Raw genomic sequence first — 18,164 nt, 5'->3', positions numbered from 1 at the left:
GTTGTAATGTAACAGAGCACAAAAGTATGCTTTGGGTGGGGCTTAAAACTCATCAACAGTGCTGTTGCCTGGGAGTTGGTAGAGTTCCCCTTTATTTGGGGAGCTGGGAAAGAGAGGAGAAAGAAGTGTTTCTGGGACAACGTGACTTTAAAAAGGCTATTTTCTGAGGTTGCCGAAGAGGTTGAAGTATTAGAAAAAGTTCTGGGGGAGATGGATTAGCTGTCAGAGTTGCGTGGTAGTATTTATTTAGTGGCTTCATAGTGTTATCACATGGATATCTTCTCCACATGTGGCATATATGCCACAAGGAGCAGCTGCTTAGCAATGGACAGCAGCACATTGAAACAATTTAGGACCAGAAGTGAATTAATTAAAACCACTTGGGGAGAAGACCTGGATTTCTGAGAGTCCAGAGTTTTATGGAAGCATTCGCCTACTGTGCAACAGCAGTTGCGAAAGCAAGCTCAAATACTAAGCTGTAGCAGGGAATGATGTGAAGCTTAGAAAATACTGCTAAGGAGATTACAGTAGCACTTCACTCATTGCTGATGCTTGTTCCCTCATCTCAAAGATAAGAGAACTAGAAAAGAGATCCACAGATCGGAAAGGATTGCCGGCATTTGGAGACACTGAGAAGGTGAGGACTGTTAAATTTGCATCTTAGTGCAACTAGGGTTGATGTGCAGGTTTAATGGTAAGTGCATTTGTTAAATCTTCACAGGATTGGCTCTATACTGGCAATGAATAGGAGGATATAGCGAAGGCATTTAAAACAGTGAGTGGAGAAGGGACGCTTGATCTCCAGGGAGTGTTTGGTGGGTTTGAAAGCAAGGGAGGGAAAAAGAAATGTGTAATTTTACATTGCATGTAATTAACCTGAAGGACTCGCTGCTGGAAGAAGTAAATGAGTCCAACTGAGTCTAGAAGGATTCAGAAAGGATTAGACATTTCTATAAATAATGAGAACAAATGTATGAATACTATATGAGAATTAAAACACAAGATGTGTAACATTTTGTGATTTAGGTATAAAACCAACAGCTCTTGCAGTTGAGAAGGGTCTTTCCCTTTAGACTGGTTATTCTGTATGTTATGGGTGTTATTTCTTCACCTTCCTCTATAGCATCTGGCCATTGTCAGAGGGAAAAACCTCTAGTTTAGTTTAAAATGACAATTATTATGTGCTGCTGTTTATAAAGTTCTGGTTTCAATTTGTTTGCAGCAAATATTTAATGAGGTAGAATAAAATTGAACACAGGCACTCATAAAAAGAATCATGAGAACTTTAATGTCCAGAAGATGTCAGGGCCATATTGCAACATAGTATGGGAGTTTGTTGTGGGCCTGTTTTCCAGCAGTCCTGCAATCTCCTCCTGGTCAGTGAGAACTCTGGGTGCTCAGATCCTGCCTTTTTTGTGACTAAAACAAAAGTTTGCATCCTTGCTGTTTTAGACTCTGTGAATGTAGGAATCATGTGGGTTGTCCTTTGCTTTACCCCATTCAACTTCATAATAGCGGCTTTAAAAATAAGGCAGCTAGAACAGGGTATGGTACACTACATGTGGTCTCATCAGACCTTTTATGCAGTGGAAGAATAATGTCCTTTGACTTGCTTTGGTACCCTTTATTTATACTTTGCAGAGTTGTTTGCTTTTTGTTGCCGCTTCCAAGCGTTGTGCTGAAAGATTTAATGTTTTGCCTACTCCAACCCTTCAGATCTTTTCTCTGATCTGTGTGCCACAGTGTGACCTTTGAGGGTAGTGCTTTCAACAGACTTTTTTGCTGGCCTCTTACGTTTCTCTACATTTAGTTGCATAAGCCATCTGTTGCCCATCAGAGTGTAGCTGCCATTTAACAACTTTGGCAATCAAAATGAAACTTTGGCAGCCTCCACCTTAGGTGTGAAGCTTTCTGCTATTTTGCATGGCAGCAGTCATTAACCTTTTGCCCTGTCAGGTTACTGGGTTACTGTTTGATGGTGTTTTTACTTGTTCCTCTTTGCCACCAATTTGTCTCCAAATACCAATTTATGTCCAAATTTTTGTGATCATTTCTGTGTAGCTCAGCCCTGTATCAGTAGAGGAGTTTTTGCATACTGCAAACACCACTGCAATTTGTGGTGGTGGTCCCTTAGCTGCTGCTGCTCCACTTGTCTCCCATGATTTAAAAATAACGTGAAATCTTCATTGAGAATAAACTGTTTGCTGTATGTGATATTGGACACAAATTACTATGTATAATGGCTCTGTTGTACCAATTTGAGGACCATTGCGATACTGGATTTAGAAATTCACTGCAAGTCAGGAGTCCTGTGCTCAGTATTCATTTGCTAATGACTCACCCTGGGGTTTGAACTGACCAACTTATCTTCTGGGGGTTTAATTTTCTCACCTATAACGTACTTACTATTCATTTTGAGATTTAGTGATCCGAGGAGTGTAGAGGCAAACTCTTGTGCTTGAACACGACCGTATAGTATTCAAACCTGTGAGAGAGAAAACTCTTCTACTGCACCAGACACACAAGAAAAGTTATGTAGCAGAGCAAGATCCTCCTGATATGCCCTGTGACTCTGTTGTACAATCTTTACCATTAAAATGTTAGAGAGCAGTATATTCTGCTGCTTACAGATGCAGAGGCTTGGCTCTTCTAATCCCTTCTGTGAAGAGAAAGGGTGTTGGATGAGACACCAGAGTTTATCTCCTTCTTCCTAAGACCTTCCAGCAGGACCCCAGGAGTGCACCATGCAGCACATGGAGGAGTGCCTCCCCTGTGGAGTGGGTTGCTGTATCGGAATGGGTTGCAGTGGCTTCGAGTGCTGCGTGGGTCTCCAGTTCACAGCCTGTGGACTACAGCTGGCAATGCTGCCACTGGGCCACAATGGCACTAATAAGGTGTAGGCACTTAAAATGCTTTTGTGAAGTGATCCTGTTATTATATTTTATTCTTTCACCTATTTTCCTCTTATGTTCCTCCTACCTTTTTGTTCTGAAAGCAATTTAAAGGTTTATTTTCTTTTCCCCTCCTACCCCTCAGCTGCTTCGTACAGTAGCCTTTCTCCTTATGATGGCTCAACCTTTCTCACAGTCAATAGCTGTTTCTTCCTTTCTAGGGAATCCATGGGCTCTTTTTGCAAGTGAAACAACATGTTTTTATTATAAATTTCTATTGAAAGGTTGCAGAATGATTGAACAATACGGAATGACTGAATGCTTTGAGATGTGTTCAAATTATCATAGTTATTTGGCTTCAAAGGGGAGACTTGTGATACATCTCATGTAATAGCTTAGACTTCCTGATCTCAGTGACTCCTTCTGACTCTTAAACATCAATGATCTTCTGAGTATCTACATATCCTAAAGCAGAAATAGACCATCACATGTTAAAGAGCTATCTAGGGCTTTATTTCCTCCTATATATAGTTTATGCCCCACATAAACTTGCATAAAAGCTTGCATGCATTGAATTGTATTGAGTTTCTGTTTGACTCAAATCACATGTAGAATATCCTTCAGTTGTTTATAGTATTAATGTGGATAAAACTTATTAGATGAGGTTGGTAACGTTTCAAAGCTTTGTTGGTGTTGGGATGCAAATGACAAGTCAGTACACCCTTCAGGGTTAACTGTTGTCTTCAGTGCAAGAGAGATTAGTTAACTAAATACTCCTGAGGTGTGTTTGGAAGCCAGTTTAAATATTACATGCAAATACAACAAGACAATGATTATGAAGATATGCCTACGCGTCCTTTTGTCTGTTTGCTTGGTTTGTAGTAATCTCTGGCTCTACCTGTGGTGCATTTTATATTTTTAGAGTAGAAACCCTTTAGGGCAGGGATGGTGTCTTATGTTTTGACATGGAAGCCATTGTGCTGCTGCTGGAAATGTTTCATAAGTAACAATAATGTATTTCATTTGGAAGTCAGATCTTACGCTTTTGCATTCTTCCCATTGAGTGCTTCAGATTGATTCTGGCTGTGCTTTCAGTCTGCTGGCTCCCTGTAGCATACAAAATGTGAATGAACTCTTGCACACTTACTTAAACTATGAGGCTTGCCTTCTTCTTTGTGCAAAACCAGTCGTCTTGTTCAGCAAACGTCAGGTGGCCGTAGAGTTAGAACAGGACAGAGAAGAACAGAGGTATGCTATTAACTCCTCATGGGTAATTAAATAACAACCAAAAAAACCCCCCACCCAGACAGTAAATGTGGATGATTTGTGGTTTATCTTACAGCCTGGCATTTTTTGTTCTTTCTTTCCCCCTTACTTGTAAGCTATACTTATTTCGCATTCTGACTCAATACTTCCACATAATTTTGTGTATGTTTTGATTTGTGTCTATTGCCTAAGGATTTAAGTTCGACTGGAACATAGCATTCTTAAGCTGAAAATACAAATGTCTGCAGCAGGTTCAGCACCAGCTCACGCAACCCATGCTGCTTTCTGCTGTGTCAGAAGAGATGGGTTAATGGCCGGGTGCTGTAGTTACAAGAAGGCAGTAATTTGTGAAGGTATGCAATACGTTTGCCATATGCTTATGTGGTTTGTCATACAAAATGCAGAATTTGTCATAGAGAAATAGAGAAGATACTTACAGAATTGGCACAAGGATGTTGCCATCATAGGTATGGTACATACAGACATGCATATAGTCATAAATAGACACTCCCTTTCTCTATATGTGTGTGTATGTGTACAAGAGAAGAATCCAAAGAGATTCCATAATCTGATCCCCTGTAATGTCTAGATAATATAGTGAAAATGCAGTTTGGCCTGAACTAATGATTGAACTAATATTTTTGGACTCTTTCAGCACTTAAATGTTCAAGCTGGTAACTCTCTCTTAATATTAGCTTACTATTACTGCTTTTTCTACTCAGGCCCCGCCCTGGAGAGGTCTCTTAGTTTCAAAACAAAGGGTAGTAAAAACCACAGCCATTGAAATGAAGTTTATAATGCAGTTTAGGTATGTATTGATGCTGTGGTCATAAAAATGGTTTACTTACTGCTAACCTATTTATTTTATAAAAGATTTAAAAAGCTTGGCAATAGAGATTGCTCACAGTAATTATTATGAAACATGTAACAACGTTCCTTGGATATTTTTTCTTCCACAGAAATACCTTATGTTTCAAGTTCAGTTTATTTTAAAATCTGAATCACTCTTCTGCTAAATAGTTTCTCCTCTGTCAATGCATTTAATCTCCCCACACCTACAGTTTTATTTTCCAGCTATTCATACTATTAAAACCTGTCACTCTTGCCTTGTTGTTTACACTGAGTGCGGTAGCAGTTTACACAGATTTCCTGAGTCAGGATAATTTTAATTTCTTTGTTCTGTTTGAGCAAGCTTTACAGTATGAAAGGAAAGCCAGCAATACAATTGGGGTGAGTAAAACCATTTTGGGTTACGTAATGGGCATTCATGCTACTATTATGCAACAGAATTATTACTTGTGGCATCCTTAAATCCGTTTTGAGTTCAGCAGTGTTGCCTGCTGTCTCATACAGGATGTTCTTTGTTTCTACTGACTGAGCAGAAAGTGATGATGAGCTCCACAATTAAATTAAATTACATTCCTGGAAGGGGAAAAAATAGTGTGACTTTTCACAGGAAAAGTGTCACAATTTTTGACTACCAGAAACATAGATACTGGTGAAAAATGGTCTTTTCTGAATGGTCAAAACACAATTTTTTCATGTTGACCTATAATTTTCATAAAATGGTGTGGCTCTTGCCATATTAAATCTGACTGTGCTAGTGGTAATATCAGTCATCCCTTCTCTTTGTTATACTTGGCATTTATTAAAAAATGGCAGCATATTTTGTTTCAGCATTTTTTGTGAAAGAAGGATGACAAATGGCTTCACTGACCAGTGTTTCACAAACAAAATTTGTGTAATAGTTAGAAAGTATTCTGTGTAGGGGCTGCAGTGTTGTCACATGTCACTGAATCAGGTAACGTGACTTCTACTAGCTTATACAGTCTGCCTTGTATAAAGTTCTTTAATATTTGCATACAAAAGGAGTTCTGGAAGGATGAAAAGAGCTAGGTTAGCTCAGTTGGTTAGAGCATGGTGCTAATAACGCCAAGTTCACAGGTTCAATCCCTGCTTACTGCAGGGGGGTTGGGCTCGATGATCTCTCAAGGTCCCTTCCAACCCAAAGCATTCTATGATTCTATGATCTAATATGTGCTTTTAGGTTGGTACTTTAGCCTAAGCTGCCTAAATTATTGAAGTGAGGAAGGAAGATTATTACCTGTATGTGTTCATGTTTGTTAGAAATTCTCTTAAAGTTGGGAAGTTGACATGGCTCTAGCCATTTATACCACGTTTTCAGAGTTTAGTTAGCTCTTCTGTAGGAGACTTACTAATAAGTGAATTCCATTATGTGTATTCAATCTGACTGCTTTCAGTGCAAATCAGTGTGTCATGTCATTTAACAAAAATATCACGATTTTTGACAGTATTCTTTTTTCAAAGTATTTGTTCGTACCTGGGTTTCTACTACTCCTTGCTTGCTGTTCCCTTAGTTGTTGGCTTGTGACAGTATTCTGCAATTGCTTGGTAACAGTGCAAAAGCTAAGGCCATGTGAAAGTCTCTTCTGTTGAACACTCTGGTGTCTCAAACCCTATATTAAGAGCTAGACTGACGGGTATTGCATGACACTAGCAGATGACTCCTTCAAAAATGGTAAAATGAGTGAGGGGGTACTGGGGAGTAGTTTTCATTTCGGTAAGAGATGGTTTGTTTTCAAGCTCCCAATAGATCTTACAAAGCACTGAGCTGGGATCTGGCCTTTTGAGCTGAATGCATGATTTGTCATGTTTTCAGTTGCCATTTTTGGCTTCTGCCGTCTGCTCATTGCAACAAAACTGGGTTGGTTTGGTGGTCTTCTACATCTGCTATATGGACTCAGTGTAGAAATTATATTGCTTAGTTTTATAGACTGTTGGTCATCTATGGACTCTGAAGTACTTTATAGAAGAGGTCAGCGTTAATCTGCCCTTCTGTAGCTGGAAAAACTGAGGCACACGGAGGTCTTGCATATGGCTCTACCCAGGGCTAATATTACAATGGCTTGAATTTCCAGAGTGCTAAGACTATTGAGCCACCTTTGAGGACCTCCCAGGAGGGACTCTTCTTCCTGCAAGACTGTTGTCTGAAAAGCCAAACTCCCTACCATCTGCAGTTAACAGATGTTCTGCTTTGTGCAGCTAATATTTTTGAAATTAGTTAAAATCTGTGAGCAGAGAAAATAGTTGCACTTATTGCAAAGGTCAGCCGGTAGTTCTGGCTAAACTTAGTGATGGCCAAATGCATATTTGGCTGTGTAATCTGATTTGTCTAACATTTTATAGATATGTATGATACTAACTATTGGAGTGGTGAACAGTAGAAACATCCTGCTTGATTATGCCGTGTTTTCAGATAATCGTAATTGAGGCTTGCATTCTGTATGTAAATACAATATTTGCTGTGCTGTGAGCTTGAACCTCTAAGCGTTATTCAGATGGAAGGCACAGGATACCTATCATTGCAATCTAGAGTCGGGATTACTGAAAGCTGTTTCAGAGTCAAGTGAAATATTTGAGCTGTCTGCCACCTTTTGTACTATTCTACACCGCTCAACACCCTTCCTTTCTCCTTTATGGTTCCTAGTAAGTAACTCAGCCTGGGAACTGTAAGCAGGCTTTGGCACCTACAAACTTCCAGGACAGACTGGAAGCAGTGAGAGTGTGGGGAGGGAGGAAGAGAAGTTAGGGGTTGTTAGCAGAAACAGTAATTACTATCTACTGTTTCTGGGGCACAGGAGAACTGCCCCAGCTGCCTATTTCCCTCTCTTAGGGACTCTCTATAATCCATACCTGTAAAAGCTTTTATTAGTTTTGACAGTTAATCACTGACTGTTTTATGCAAGTTCAAAGACTCTGTGTAGAGCTCTTCCCGCATGGAGACACTATATAACACTTCTTTCGTCTCCAGAAGTCAAAATATTTTAAAAAATAGGCTGATTTTACTGCCAAAATGGGCAATAAATCCTATTTCCTTGCCTTCATTCTGGTGCCCTACTCACTTAGCTATTATTTTGAGTATTTATTTACTGCTCAGTTTGGCGATTGGACATTTTGGTGATCCTATGCACTGAAGAGAGGAGGATGCTGAGTTTTACAGAAGTAATTCTCTAATATAGAAGGGCTTTGGAAAGATGTTTAACATGAGACACATTTGTTTGCTGGGTTAGAAGAGCGTTTCTAGTAAATGTCATTTGATGACAGCTATTCCTCAAGCAATGTAAGATGCACATGACTAAGAGTCTTACCTGACTTACTGGTTTCTTTTTCTTGCTTTTCTACTTGAAATTAGGAACTTGCTAAGCTTCAATGTCCAATCAAAACCACCACAAGGAATGTTTATACATACTGACATATTATGAAAATAACATGTCCCTGGCATGCTTACGAGAGAATAAGATTGCAGTGAACTGCAGAACTATGAAATGTGTCGAACAAAAATGAAAAGGGTTTAAATAATCTGATGTTTTGGGAAGGAAGGAAGACTGTAAATCAGATAAGAGAAGAGGGTAGGAGGGCTTGCCTCGATCTTGTTAAAAGTCCCTCTAGCAAGAGGAGTGAGAGTCAGGATGAGAAGGAACTTTTTGTAGGTAGGAAGCAATTAGAACGTAAGTACATAAATCATACAAGATAGCTAGAGATGAAGATTTGGGTCTAAGCTGTTGGGGCAATTTTTGGTCTCTTTAAAAAGCTGGTATGCTGTGTAGTGAACCTCTCAGAAGGCTTGATTCTCACTGAATAATATGACTACATTCCTTTGCTGCACAGATGCTTCTAAGAAGAGCGCCAAATTTGGAGGAAGAATTTATATGTTCCCATGGCTGAATAAGTTCCACGATTTGTAAGAGCTGGACAATGCCATTTTAATGTAGACCTATTTGAAGATTCAATTTCTTAATGCACTTGCTTAAACTTCTTTAGATGCATGCAGCGAGAGGTGATGTGTAAATTAGACTTCTTTACTTTTGCTTTGATTCATTTAGAGCTAGTCCCACATAGTTCACTGATATCCAAATGAGTCTAAATTTGCATAACTTCAGAAGGTGTGAGAATGCACAGCTCAGCGCCATGGTATGCATGTTGTTTCTTATTTTCCCCAGAGTGGCTTTAAGTAGCTGCAAGATGCCTGAGTGAAAGGGTTCTAACTGAGCAACAGCATTTGTGCAAGAGGCTTTTTTTTTCCTTTTTTTTTACCTCTAAATCTGACCCACAGCTTTTGTTACTGTTTGCCAGCTCTTCACACAGATACCAGCCAGGCTGTGAGCTCTGAGGATACGAGAAAATGAGAATGCCTTTTGTATAATGATCACGGAATTAATTGGTCCTGGAAACTCTGGGTTGCTGCCAAGAAAGGTTATTTATGTGGTAAGAAAGGAAAGGAAAAGGTGGAGCTTTGGAAATCCAGGAATACCCCTAGCTATTGGATCATAGGAAAGAGTTCATAAAGTTAATTTGGCTTCCGAGTTTGGTGCAGTCAACATGCAGAATTCTGATTTTTAGCAGCATCCAAAATAAGGAAATGGGAGTTAGCAAAGTGGAGAGAACTCTGTGGAAAGCTACATAGTCATGTTATTTCCAAGGGCGCTATACGATAAAAGCAGCCGCTCTTGCAAAGGCAAGCATCTACGCTGCCTGGCGTCTGCAGGCTGCAAGAGATCCTACCTCTGGGCACCCAAATCCTGCATTTCAAGCCACGGTTTCCTAGACTGGAACTTCTGCTTCAAATTCAGGGTCTTAATCTCATGCAAGCTGTTTTCCAGGCTGACAGTTCTGCAGAGTGGAGGACAAGGACAGAGAGGAGAGTGGTGGGATGGAAGGCTCTTAAATACTGCCAGCATTGCAGAACTGATTGCAGGAGGAAGCATGGATGTGTACACCCGGGGGCCTACCCTAATGACACTTAAAATACTTGTGACTTCATTTGATAAGCTTATTCCAGTCACTGCTCTTTCTAATGTGCGCTGTTATGTAGTATTGTTAGTGCAAAATTACCACTTTTCACAGGTTTGGTTTTTTTTTTAATGGTCATGTGGTGTGGATGGGGGGAGTCAGCACAATGTGTGCAAGTTTGAGTCAGTTCAGCATGATTGTCAGCTGCTGTGGATTTTATCTGTCAATATACATACAGGACAATCTTGCTTTCTTCCTTTTAAGGGGAGCAGGCTCAATTACAAGGTTCATTAAGATCTTTGTTGGAAGGAAACACTATGTCAAATAAGTTGTTAATATCTTTGCAGTTTTCTTTACAATAATACTTGACTAAAGTGAGTAGGAGTCTTATGTAGCATCTTGAAGACATATTACTAAGTTCTGTGTGTTTTTGCCATGGAATCCAGTTGTTCTTCAAACAACTTTTCTGTTTCATCTGTCTTTTTACTTTCTTTAAGTCATGTGTGACTGCATGTTAAGAGAAGGATACCTTTTCTTCTCTCAGAGTGATGTTAAGGATGCTTGTATTTCCGGAACTTTTGAAGCTTAATCATTTCGTCTTTTTTTTTTTTTTTTTTTGTTCCTTTTTCTGAAGGATGAGTGTAGATATTAAAGGCTTATGCTTGAGAGCCTGTGTGTAAGAAAGCAATATAAAAAAGAAATAAGCGCAAAATCATAAAAAGCATCTTATTCCTACTTTCAGAAGGTTAAAGTTGATTCACATTTAGGCAAACAGTGAAATGAAACAGTAATTCTTGATTAGTGCGCTGTATTTTTAGTTAACTTGTAAGTCACTGCACTTTAGGTAGTTTTATTCCAGCATAGGGTGTCTGTCCAGTAAGTTACTAAAAATAGGTAGAGTGGAAAAATCCCCATCTGGAAAAGCTGTAAGTTTCAAGGAAAGTCAAAAGCATTTAAAAATCTGTCAAAATCAGTAAAAATGGAGTTTAAGAGTTAGTTAAGTGCTCTTGAAAATAATTTTGCAGAATTTCTAACTAAGTCCTTAGTAAAGCGGTAATGTTTTAAATGACTAAGCCTGAAGAATATTTGATATCTCATTTACTTATTGTTCATCCCAGCTGTTTTCTTCTGGTATTTTTTTCCAGTCCACCTACTGAAAAACAATTACATTGATTTAATTCCATGATTTTTGCTTTCAGAATCTCCACAGACAATATTTGCACTGGAAAAAAACTGCAGACCAGTGTTTTTCTGGGTAAAACTGATTGTTTCCAGTGATATTTCTGAAATAATGACTACAATTCTGTATGTCATTATTTGGGTAGCAGCCTATTTTTGTACTGTTCAGAATTCGAACTTTTTTTTTTACCTTGAGTCTCTACTCCTTCTTGCTAGGATCTATCATTAATTTAGGAGACGGTGGAGTTTGTAATTAATTTATAATCCCATTGAAGGTTAACAGCCCACGAGGCTGGATCCCCACAAGGGATCCAAATCTGTATTTTGGCTGTCAAACTGAGTGAAATACCTGGGAACTTTGGGGCATGTGGAGGTTTTGCTTTATTTTCCTGTCATTGGTAGGCAAAATGGCAAGAGAACAGCGTATCTTGGCCAGTTCTTGCAGAGAAGGGCTGATAGGAAATGGAGATTGTGGTATCAAAGGTTGCACATGGTGTCTCACCAGATTCATAAAGGAATGTTGCTTTTACACACCTAGTAACAAGCTATGCTGGTAACAAGGTGCTTGTAACTCAAGACCTGCTTAGTCAAGCCCTATATTGGTGGCTGTTGCAGAGAGAAGATATTTGTTGGATATTATACTGATGCTTGTATCTTTTCCTCATCCTGGAATTGTGCATGTGGCTATCTTGCACTTTCACAACGCCTTGGTGAGTCACAACGCCTTGAGATTGTGTGTGAGTTCAGGAGCCAGCCTGTACAGGGCAAGGTCAGGACCTTAATTGTAACCAGCTTGGAACCGAATTACAGCTCCTTCAGTACTGGGCATTTGCAGCTGGTTTTGGAGTCAGTTTGTGTTTGAAGGAACTCTTTAGCCTGAATGTTTTTTAGTCTGCATGGAGCTCTCCTGTTTCAGCAAGAACTGTGTACATGGGTAGTGTTTTGTGCTGTATAGCTGTAAGACGATCGCCTTGAAAGAGAGTGGGCCCCTCCGAAGGTACAGCGTTGCAGAGGATTTGTAAAGATGTTGGACTTACAGTAGATCAGTACCTGCACAACCTCAAAAGATAAGGACTTGCAAGAATATACCTCAGGTCAATATCTTTACATTTGCTTTTGAAAGATGCTATCTGGTAGGAATCTCTTTGCTCATTGGTTACACTTGCAGATTATCAAGGCCATAATCCATTGCCTGAAAAATCAAAGTGAGACTGTTTAAAAACCATAAAATAAATCAGACTATAAAATGCCATATATGTTTGTTTATTTTTAGCCTTGCAGAGAATCAAGAAAATCTTACTGAAGCCCTGAGGTGTTGGGGTTTAGCATCCAGGTTAGCTCAGTTGGTTAGAGCATGGTGCTAATAACGCCAAGTTCACAGGTTCAATCCCTGCTTACTGCAGGGGGGTTGGGCTCGATGATCTCTCAAGATCCCTTCCAACCCAAAGCATTCTATGATTCTATGATCTTTGTTAGACTGCTGGATATGTTGAAAGAGATGAATGGAAAGGCTTTTTTGTTGTTTTGGTACACAAAACACTGCAAAACTTCTGGTGGCTTTAATTGGTACCACATAACAGTGATGACTGTGTGCCAGTGTCAAAACTTGCAAAGAGCTTTAGGAACATCTTTTAATAGCAGTAGATACAGTATTCCTCTGAGCAGACAACACAAAAGCAAACACGAAGACTTCTTTGCCTTTGGGTAGCCTGGTTATGTCAGTGAAGAGATGGCCTCTTGATTAAATCCAGACTGAGTAGTTTCCTGTTAGCATGCTAACTCAGCCCACAATGTCTTATTCTGAAAGTCTGTTATTGAGCTTGTCTGCCAAGTCCTTTTTCCTTTTAAACTTACAGGCAGAATTGCTAAAATAATACAAATATAAACAATGCCTAAAAGTCTCTTAAAATGATTTCTAGCAGTTTAATGTTTTGCTGACAAACTCAGTTCGAGATTTTCAGGGTTTAGGGTTGTTTTTTGTTTTGCTTTGGGTTTTGTTTTTGGTGGGGTTTTTTTGGTTTTGCGGTTTTTTTGTTGTTTTGGTTTGGTTCTGTTGGTTTTTTTTTTTTTTTTTTTTAAAAAAACATTCTCCCAACATGATGTCCTGGGGAAGTTGCAGTGTTGCAATTAATGGAAAATTTTGTGCATGTATCAATCTTGGAAGCAGATTCTGCCCTTGTTTGGTACACAGTCACATCAGTGAATGAGAGGTTTTTACACACACTGAGTAGAATATGGCCTGAAGTTAATACATTGTAGAGTGGGAGAAACTGCTGGATAGAAAATGAAGAGTTAAATACACTGGTGCAGACTTTGTTCCTTGTTTGAAAGTGGTTGCATTGTGTAACTAGTTATTTTCAAAAGTATATTTTAATCGTAGGATGAAAAGTCAGAAAGAATTTTTTTTTTTTTTTTCCCCCTGAGCAAGTTTTTGTTAGGGAAAATTTGAATGGAGGAGATACATAGCAGTGGTAACAGCATATCCTTTTAGTGTTTCTAATGTGTAATAGTGTAATGGTGGTGTCATATATACACCTTTAAGTCAGGTATAAAACCAATTATACACCTTTAAAACAACCATAAGATCCGTGGAACAAAATTTTGCAAGTTACTCTAGTGTAGTCTCGTTCATTCCCTGGGGGGTTGCATTGGGGTAACAGTGGGGTTTGGTGCAATAGTACTGTGCATTGCCTTGTCTATTTATAAAAAGGCATTAATGGGTTCAAGACATGAGACCAAGTTACCTAGCCTGTAATTTCACAGTCTATTTGAACAGATGTAAACCTGTGGTGCTTCCAGAAATTGTCCTACATCTTGTACCCAAGCGTGTTTTCCCTGTATTAGCCTCTGTGTTTCTGCAGCCGTGGGGTGAACAAGGTTGGGCAACTTATTTGGGTTAAACCTGACTCAACCAAGTGAAATGAAGGGCCGTGTTTTGGCTGGATCACTTTCCCAGCCCAGTTTTCTGTAGCAGGTGAGCAGAAAAGGGCCTCTGGGAATGGCTTCTTTCAGTGTCTTAAACTCAATATGAAATGATGCCATTTTGCAGTTGAGAAGTGGCTGCAAGTTTCCTAGGACCCCTGCTTACCTGTTGTGGCTATACTCTTTACAATCTGTTGACAGGTCCTTGTGTCTTGATCCTACAAGATGCTCCTGGCTCTTCCAGGGCTTCCTACAGACACAGAGGCACTTTTCTGCCAAAAAACCTGTGCCTGTGCCCACTTCTTGTTAGAAAGTCCAGAACATTGTGGGATACTGCTATTATTCCTATTTTTTCTTTCCCTGTCTAGTCTGGTTTTTTGTTTGGTTGGTTGTTTTGGGTTTTTGTTTTTTTTTTTTTTTAAATACAGACAGCAGGTTGTATTTTAATGTAACAACAAAAGTTTGTTGGAGCTCGTTAAGCTGGGAAAAGAGATGTCCAGATGTCCTTGTGCAAGAGTAGCAGAACTTTAGAATAATATTAGAGATCTATATGGTATCAGAAATAGTGTGGCCAGCAGGACTAGGGAAGTGATTGTCCCCCTGTACTCAGCACTGGTGAGGCCGCACCTCGAATACTGTGTTCAGTTTTGGGCCCCTCACTACAATAAAGACATTGAGTTGAGGTGCTGGAGCATGTTCAGAGAAGGGCAACAAAGCTGGTGAAGGGTCTAGAGAACAAGTCTTACGATGAGCATCTGAAGGAACTGGTATTGTTTAGCCTGGAGAAAAGGAGACTCAGGGGAGACCTTACCACTCTCTACAACTACCTGAAAGGAGGTTGTAGTGAGGTGGGTGTTGGTCTCTTCTCCCAAGTAAGAAGTGATAGAACGAGAGGAAACGGCCTCAAGTTGTGTCAGGGGAGATTTAGATTGGATATTAGGAAAAAATTCTTCACAGAAAGGGTTGTCAAGCATTGGAATAGGCTGCCCAGGGAAGTGGTTGAGTCACCATCCCTGGAGGTATTTAAAAGACATGTAGATGTGGTGCTTAGGGACATGGTTTTGTGGTGGACTTGGCAGTGTTAGGTTAATGGTTGGACGCGATGACCTTAAAGGTCTTTTCCAACCTATATGATTCCATGATTGTTTAAAACAAAAAGGGGTATCTATTATAAATAATTCAAAAGTAATGGAAGGTAGTGATGTAAATATGAAGTCAGTGGGTTATCCATTCCTAATTATGTTATGAATAGATTAAATTCTTTCTTTGTGTTTTGTCAGTATACCAAGCCAGAGTTGGTAGTGACTGTAAGCCATTAACATGCTGTCTTCATGTCCTCAGTCTAGTACAAAGGTGTTGTGTTAACATTGGAATATTGTTAGCTTTGTTGTTTCTAACTCATACCTTAGTAGGCAGTTTCTGGAGCTAAAGTTCTGGTCAAAATGGCTGTGTGTCTGAACTTCATATTCAGTCCTGGTGGTGTTTTGTCAGGATGAATTTGAGATGTGTTGTCAAGGAACCATGGAGAAACCCAAAATATGGATTGTATTTTTACTCAGGGGAGTCTCTCAATCTGTATAAATACTGACTCAATATTCAAAACCCAGAAGAGCTGTTAAATTAAAAAATATTACTGTAAGGCTGGGAAATCTGGCCTAATGATATGCTGTTACTATCTGGTATCGTGATACAGCAGAAGTTGTTACCCAGGAGGGGAAGGTTGTGATTTGGAAGAGAACCATCACAGCAGTCCCAGCTGAAAGTTTGCTGTGGGTGCGTATGTAAGGAGGAAATCTGCAGTGGAATAATGCTGCAATGAGAATGGGTTGAACTCCTTATTTTTTATCCTGAGATTGCAGGAGAATTAATGATGCAAAGACTAAGCTAGACTGTTGTGTGTTCATGCCCAGTACAAGTTTATTTCCGGTAGTATTTTTCTACTGATACATTTAATCTAACCTAAAAAGATTTAAGATTTTTTTTTTTCACAGTCTTGAAATATTTCATGATGGCCTGATTTTTCCTTTGCATAATGCCATTAATCCTAGCTAGGTACAACACTTGCCTTAAAATATTTTCTACACTCAGTAAATGTGAATAAAGTAACTCTATGCTTCAAAAAGATATTTCATTCATTCAGATCACCTTCCAATAGTTTTTTACAGAAATAACAGTGATATCTGGGGATTTTTGACAGGGCTTTTCTTTTCACTCATGGTTGCAGACACTCGAGTGGGCTCAAGCCATTTCTTTCTCTCAAGGAAAATGACTCTCATGTTACTGGAGTCTTATTAGTGCTGGTGATATGTGATTATGGTGGTTAAATAATGATGATGCATGTTGTGTAATTACGATCAAGGTAAAAGAGCAGGTGCGTCACAGCATGTTTTCCTCAAGCTGAGGGCGCGGTACATCAGTCAGTTTGGTCCCCATTAAACAGCAGCAACTGAAGGGGAACAGTGCGCTTCCCCATGCTGCCTCTGTAGCGTTCAGCCTTTCTTACGTTAGTGGTCTGAATGTTTCTTCCAAGAGATAGCCAACTCAAAAGGTAGAGAGAAATTTTCTGTTAGCTTGTTCTTGTTGATGTTTTTTATTTATAGTCCTATTTTGAAAGCTTTTTATCACACATACTTAACAAATAAGTATTTAAACTAGTCACAAAAATAATTTTCTGAACTGTCCTCTAAATAGTGGCAGAATTTAAGGGAATGTTTCTAGTTATTTCAGGCTTAAAGCAGGCTGTAAGCATTAAAAACAAATGCTGTTTAAAAAACACACACACATCTAACACCAAACCCTAGATTTGTTGACAAATATTATGCCAAATGGAAACTACGAGAGGAAAATGAAATGTTATAATGGCATGTTAGTAAGGTGACTTTGTCACCCTCCTTGCAAAAGTATCATGAAATGTTTTGCATCCAAATGTATTCATGACCTTAGGTTCTGTGTGGCAATCCAAAGTTGGTATTTTCAGCAAGGGTATCACAAGTGTGATTCTAAAGTTGTGGTCAGTTTTCATGTTTATTCAGAAATTAAATGAGACACTGGATTCCCACTCTTGTTCCCTCCAGTAATATTATTCTTTGTGGGATAATGGATTTCCTTTTAGATAATAATATATGATGGGATCATAAGATAACTTGATAGCAGTCAGACTATAAAATATTTTGTGGAGCATGTCAGAGAAATATCTTAAACTTACTGAAAACCTCCATTATTTGATACAGCATTTGTTGTTCGGAGAGCCAAAATTAGCAAAATCATTTAGTAAATAAAGATGGACTATTCCAGTGAAAAGATGGAATTTAATCTGTGTTTCATTGTGAAAGCTGTGTCAGGGATCTGGCTTCTGTCTGATTTTTGTGCTTTGTTTTTGTTTCAACATTGTAGGTTGAAGGGGACCAGTTACCTCCAGAACATACTGTCAGCCAGTATGAAACATGCAAGATCAGGACAATAAAAGCTGGAACTTTGGAGAAGCTTGTGGAGAACCTTCTGACAGCTTTTGGGGATAATGATTTTACCTACATCAGTATCTTTCTCTCAACATACAGAGCCTTTGCTTCTACTAAGGAAGTACTGGAACTTCTCCTTGACAGGTAATAGCCAGTATATGATGGAAACTGAGCCATCATTTACATGATAGGGGGATGTTGTCAGGAATTTCTTCCATTACTTTTAGTGGACATGGACTTAATAACCTGATGGACAGATGTCAAGAATACTGCAAAATTCAGAATTTCAGCATAAACATAAAATGTGTAAATGCATAATGCCCACATCCCAACTCATTAAAGCATAGTCACCAGGTAGGGAAAGTGTGCCATATCTGACTGCTAAGGAACCAAATTGGGACTGACACAAGAAAATTAATATAGTTTTCCCCCCAGAAAAAACCCAGAATGTGTGGGCTGCAAAGTCATACCTAGAATAGATTCTTATGTTTTGCTGGATACTGGTATTTTCAGATCCAACTCTCCTGTTTGGCGGCTGCTGATCTGAAACAGGGATTGCACAAACATAAGAAAGAATTCACTATCCCCTTCTATTACTCCACGTGAACATGCAGTCATAAATTTTTGCAGACAGCAC

At 39.1% G+C, this 18,164-nt stretch overlaps 1 protein-coding gene across 2 annotated transcripts in view; it reads left to right on the top strand.

Moving 5' to 3' along the window:
• RGL1 (ral guanine nucleotide dissociation stimulator like 1) overlaps positions 1-18,164 on the top strand; it is an 82,038-nt gene that overhangs the window by 13,082 nt on the left and 50,792 nt on the right. For both annotated transcript variants that reach the window (XM_075710884.1, XM_075710883.1), the window contains exon 3: positions 17,463-17,671. In XM_075710884.1, coding sequence (XP_075566999.1) covers positions 17,463-17,671 — 209 coding nt within the window. The remainder of the gene's footprint in view (positions 1-17,462; positions 17,672-18,164) is intronic.

The sequence above is a fragment of the Pelecanus crispus genome, chromosome 5 (assembly GCF_030463565.1).
Source record: "Pelecanus crispus isolate bPelCri1 chromosome 5, bPelCri1.pri, whole genome shotgun sequence".
Classification (NCBI taxonomy): Eukaryota; Metazoa; Chordata; class Aves; order Pelecaniformes; family Pelecanidae; genus Pelecanus; species Pelecanus crispus.
Note: the sequence above shows the minus strand (reverse complement) of the source record. Positions and strands in the feature narration are given on the sequence as shown.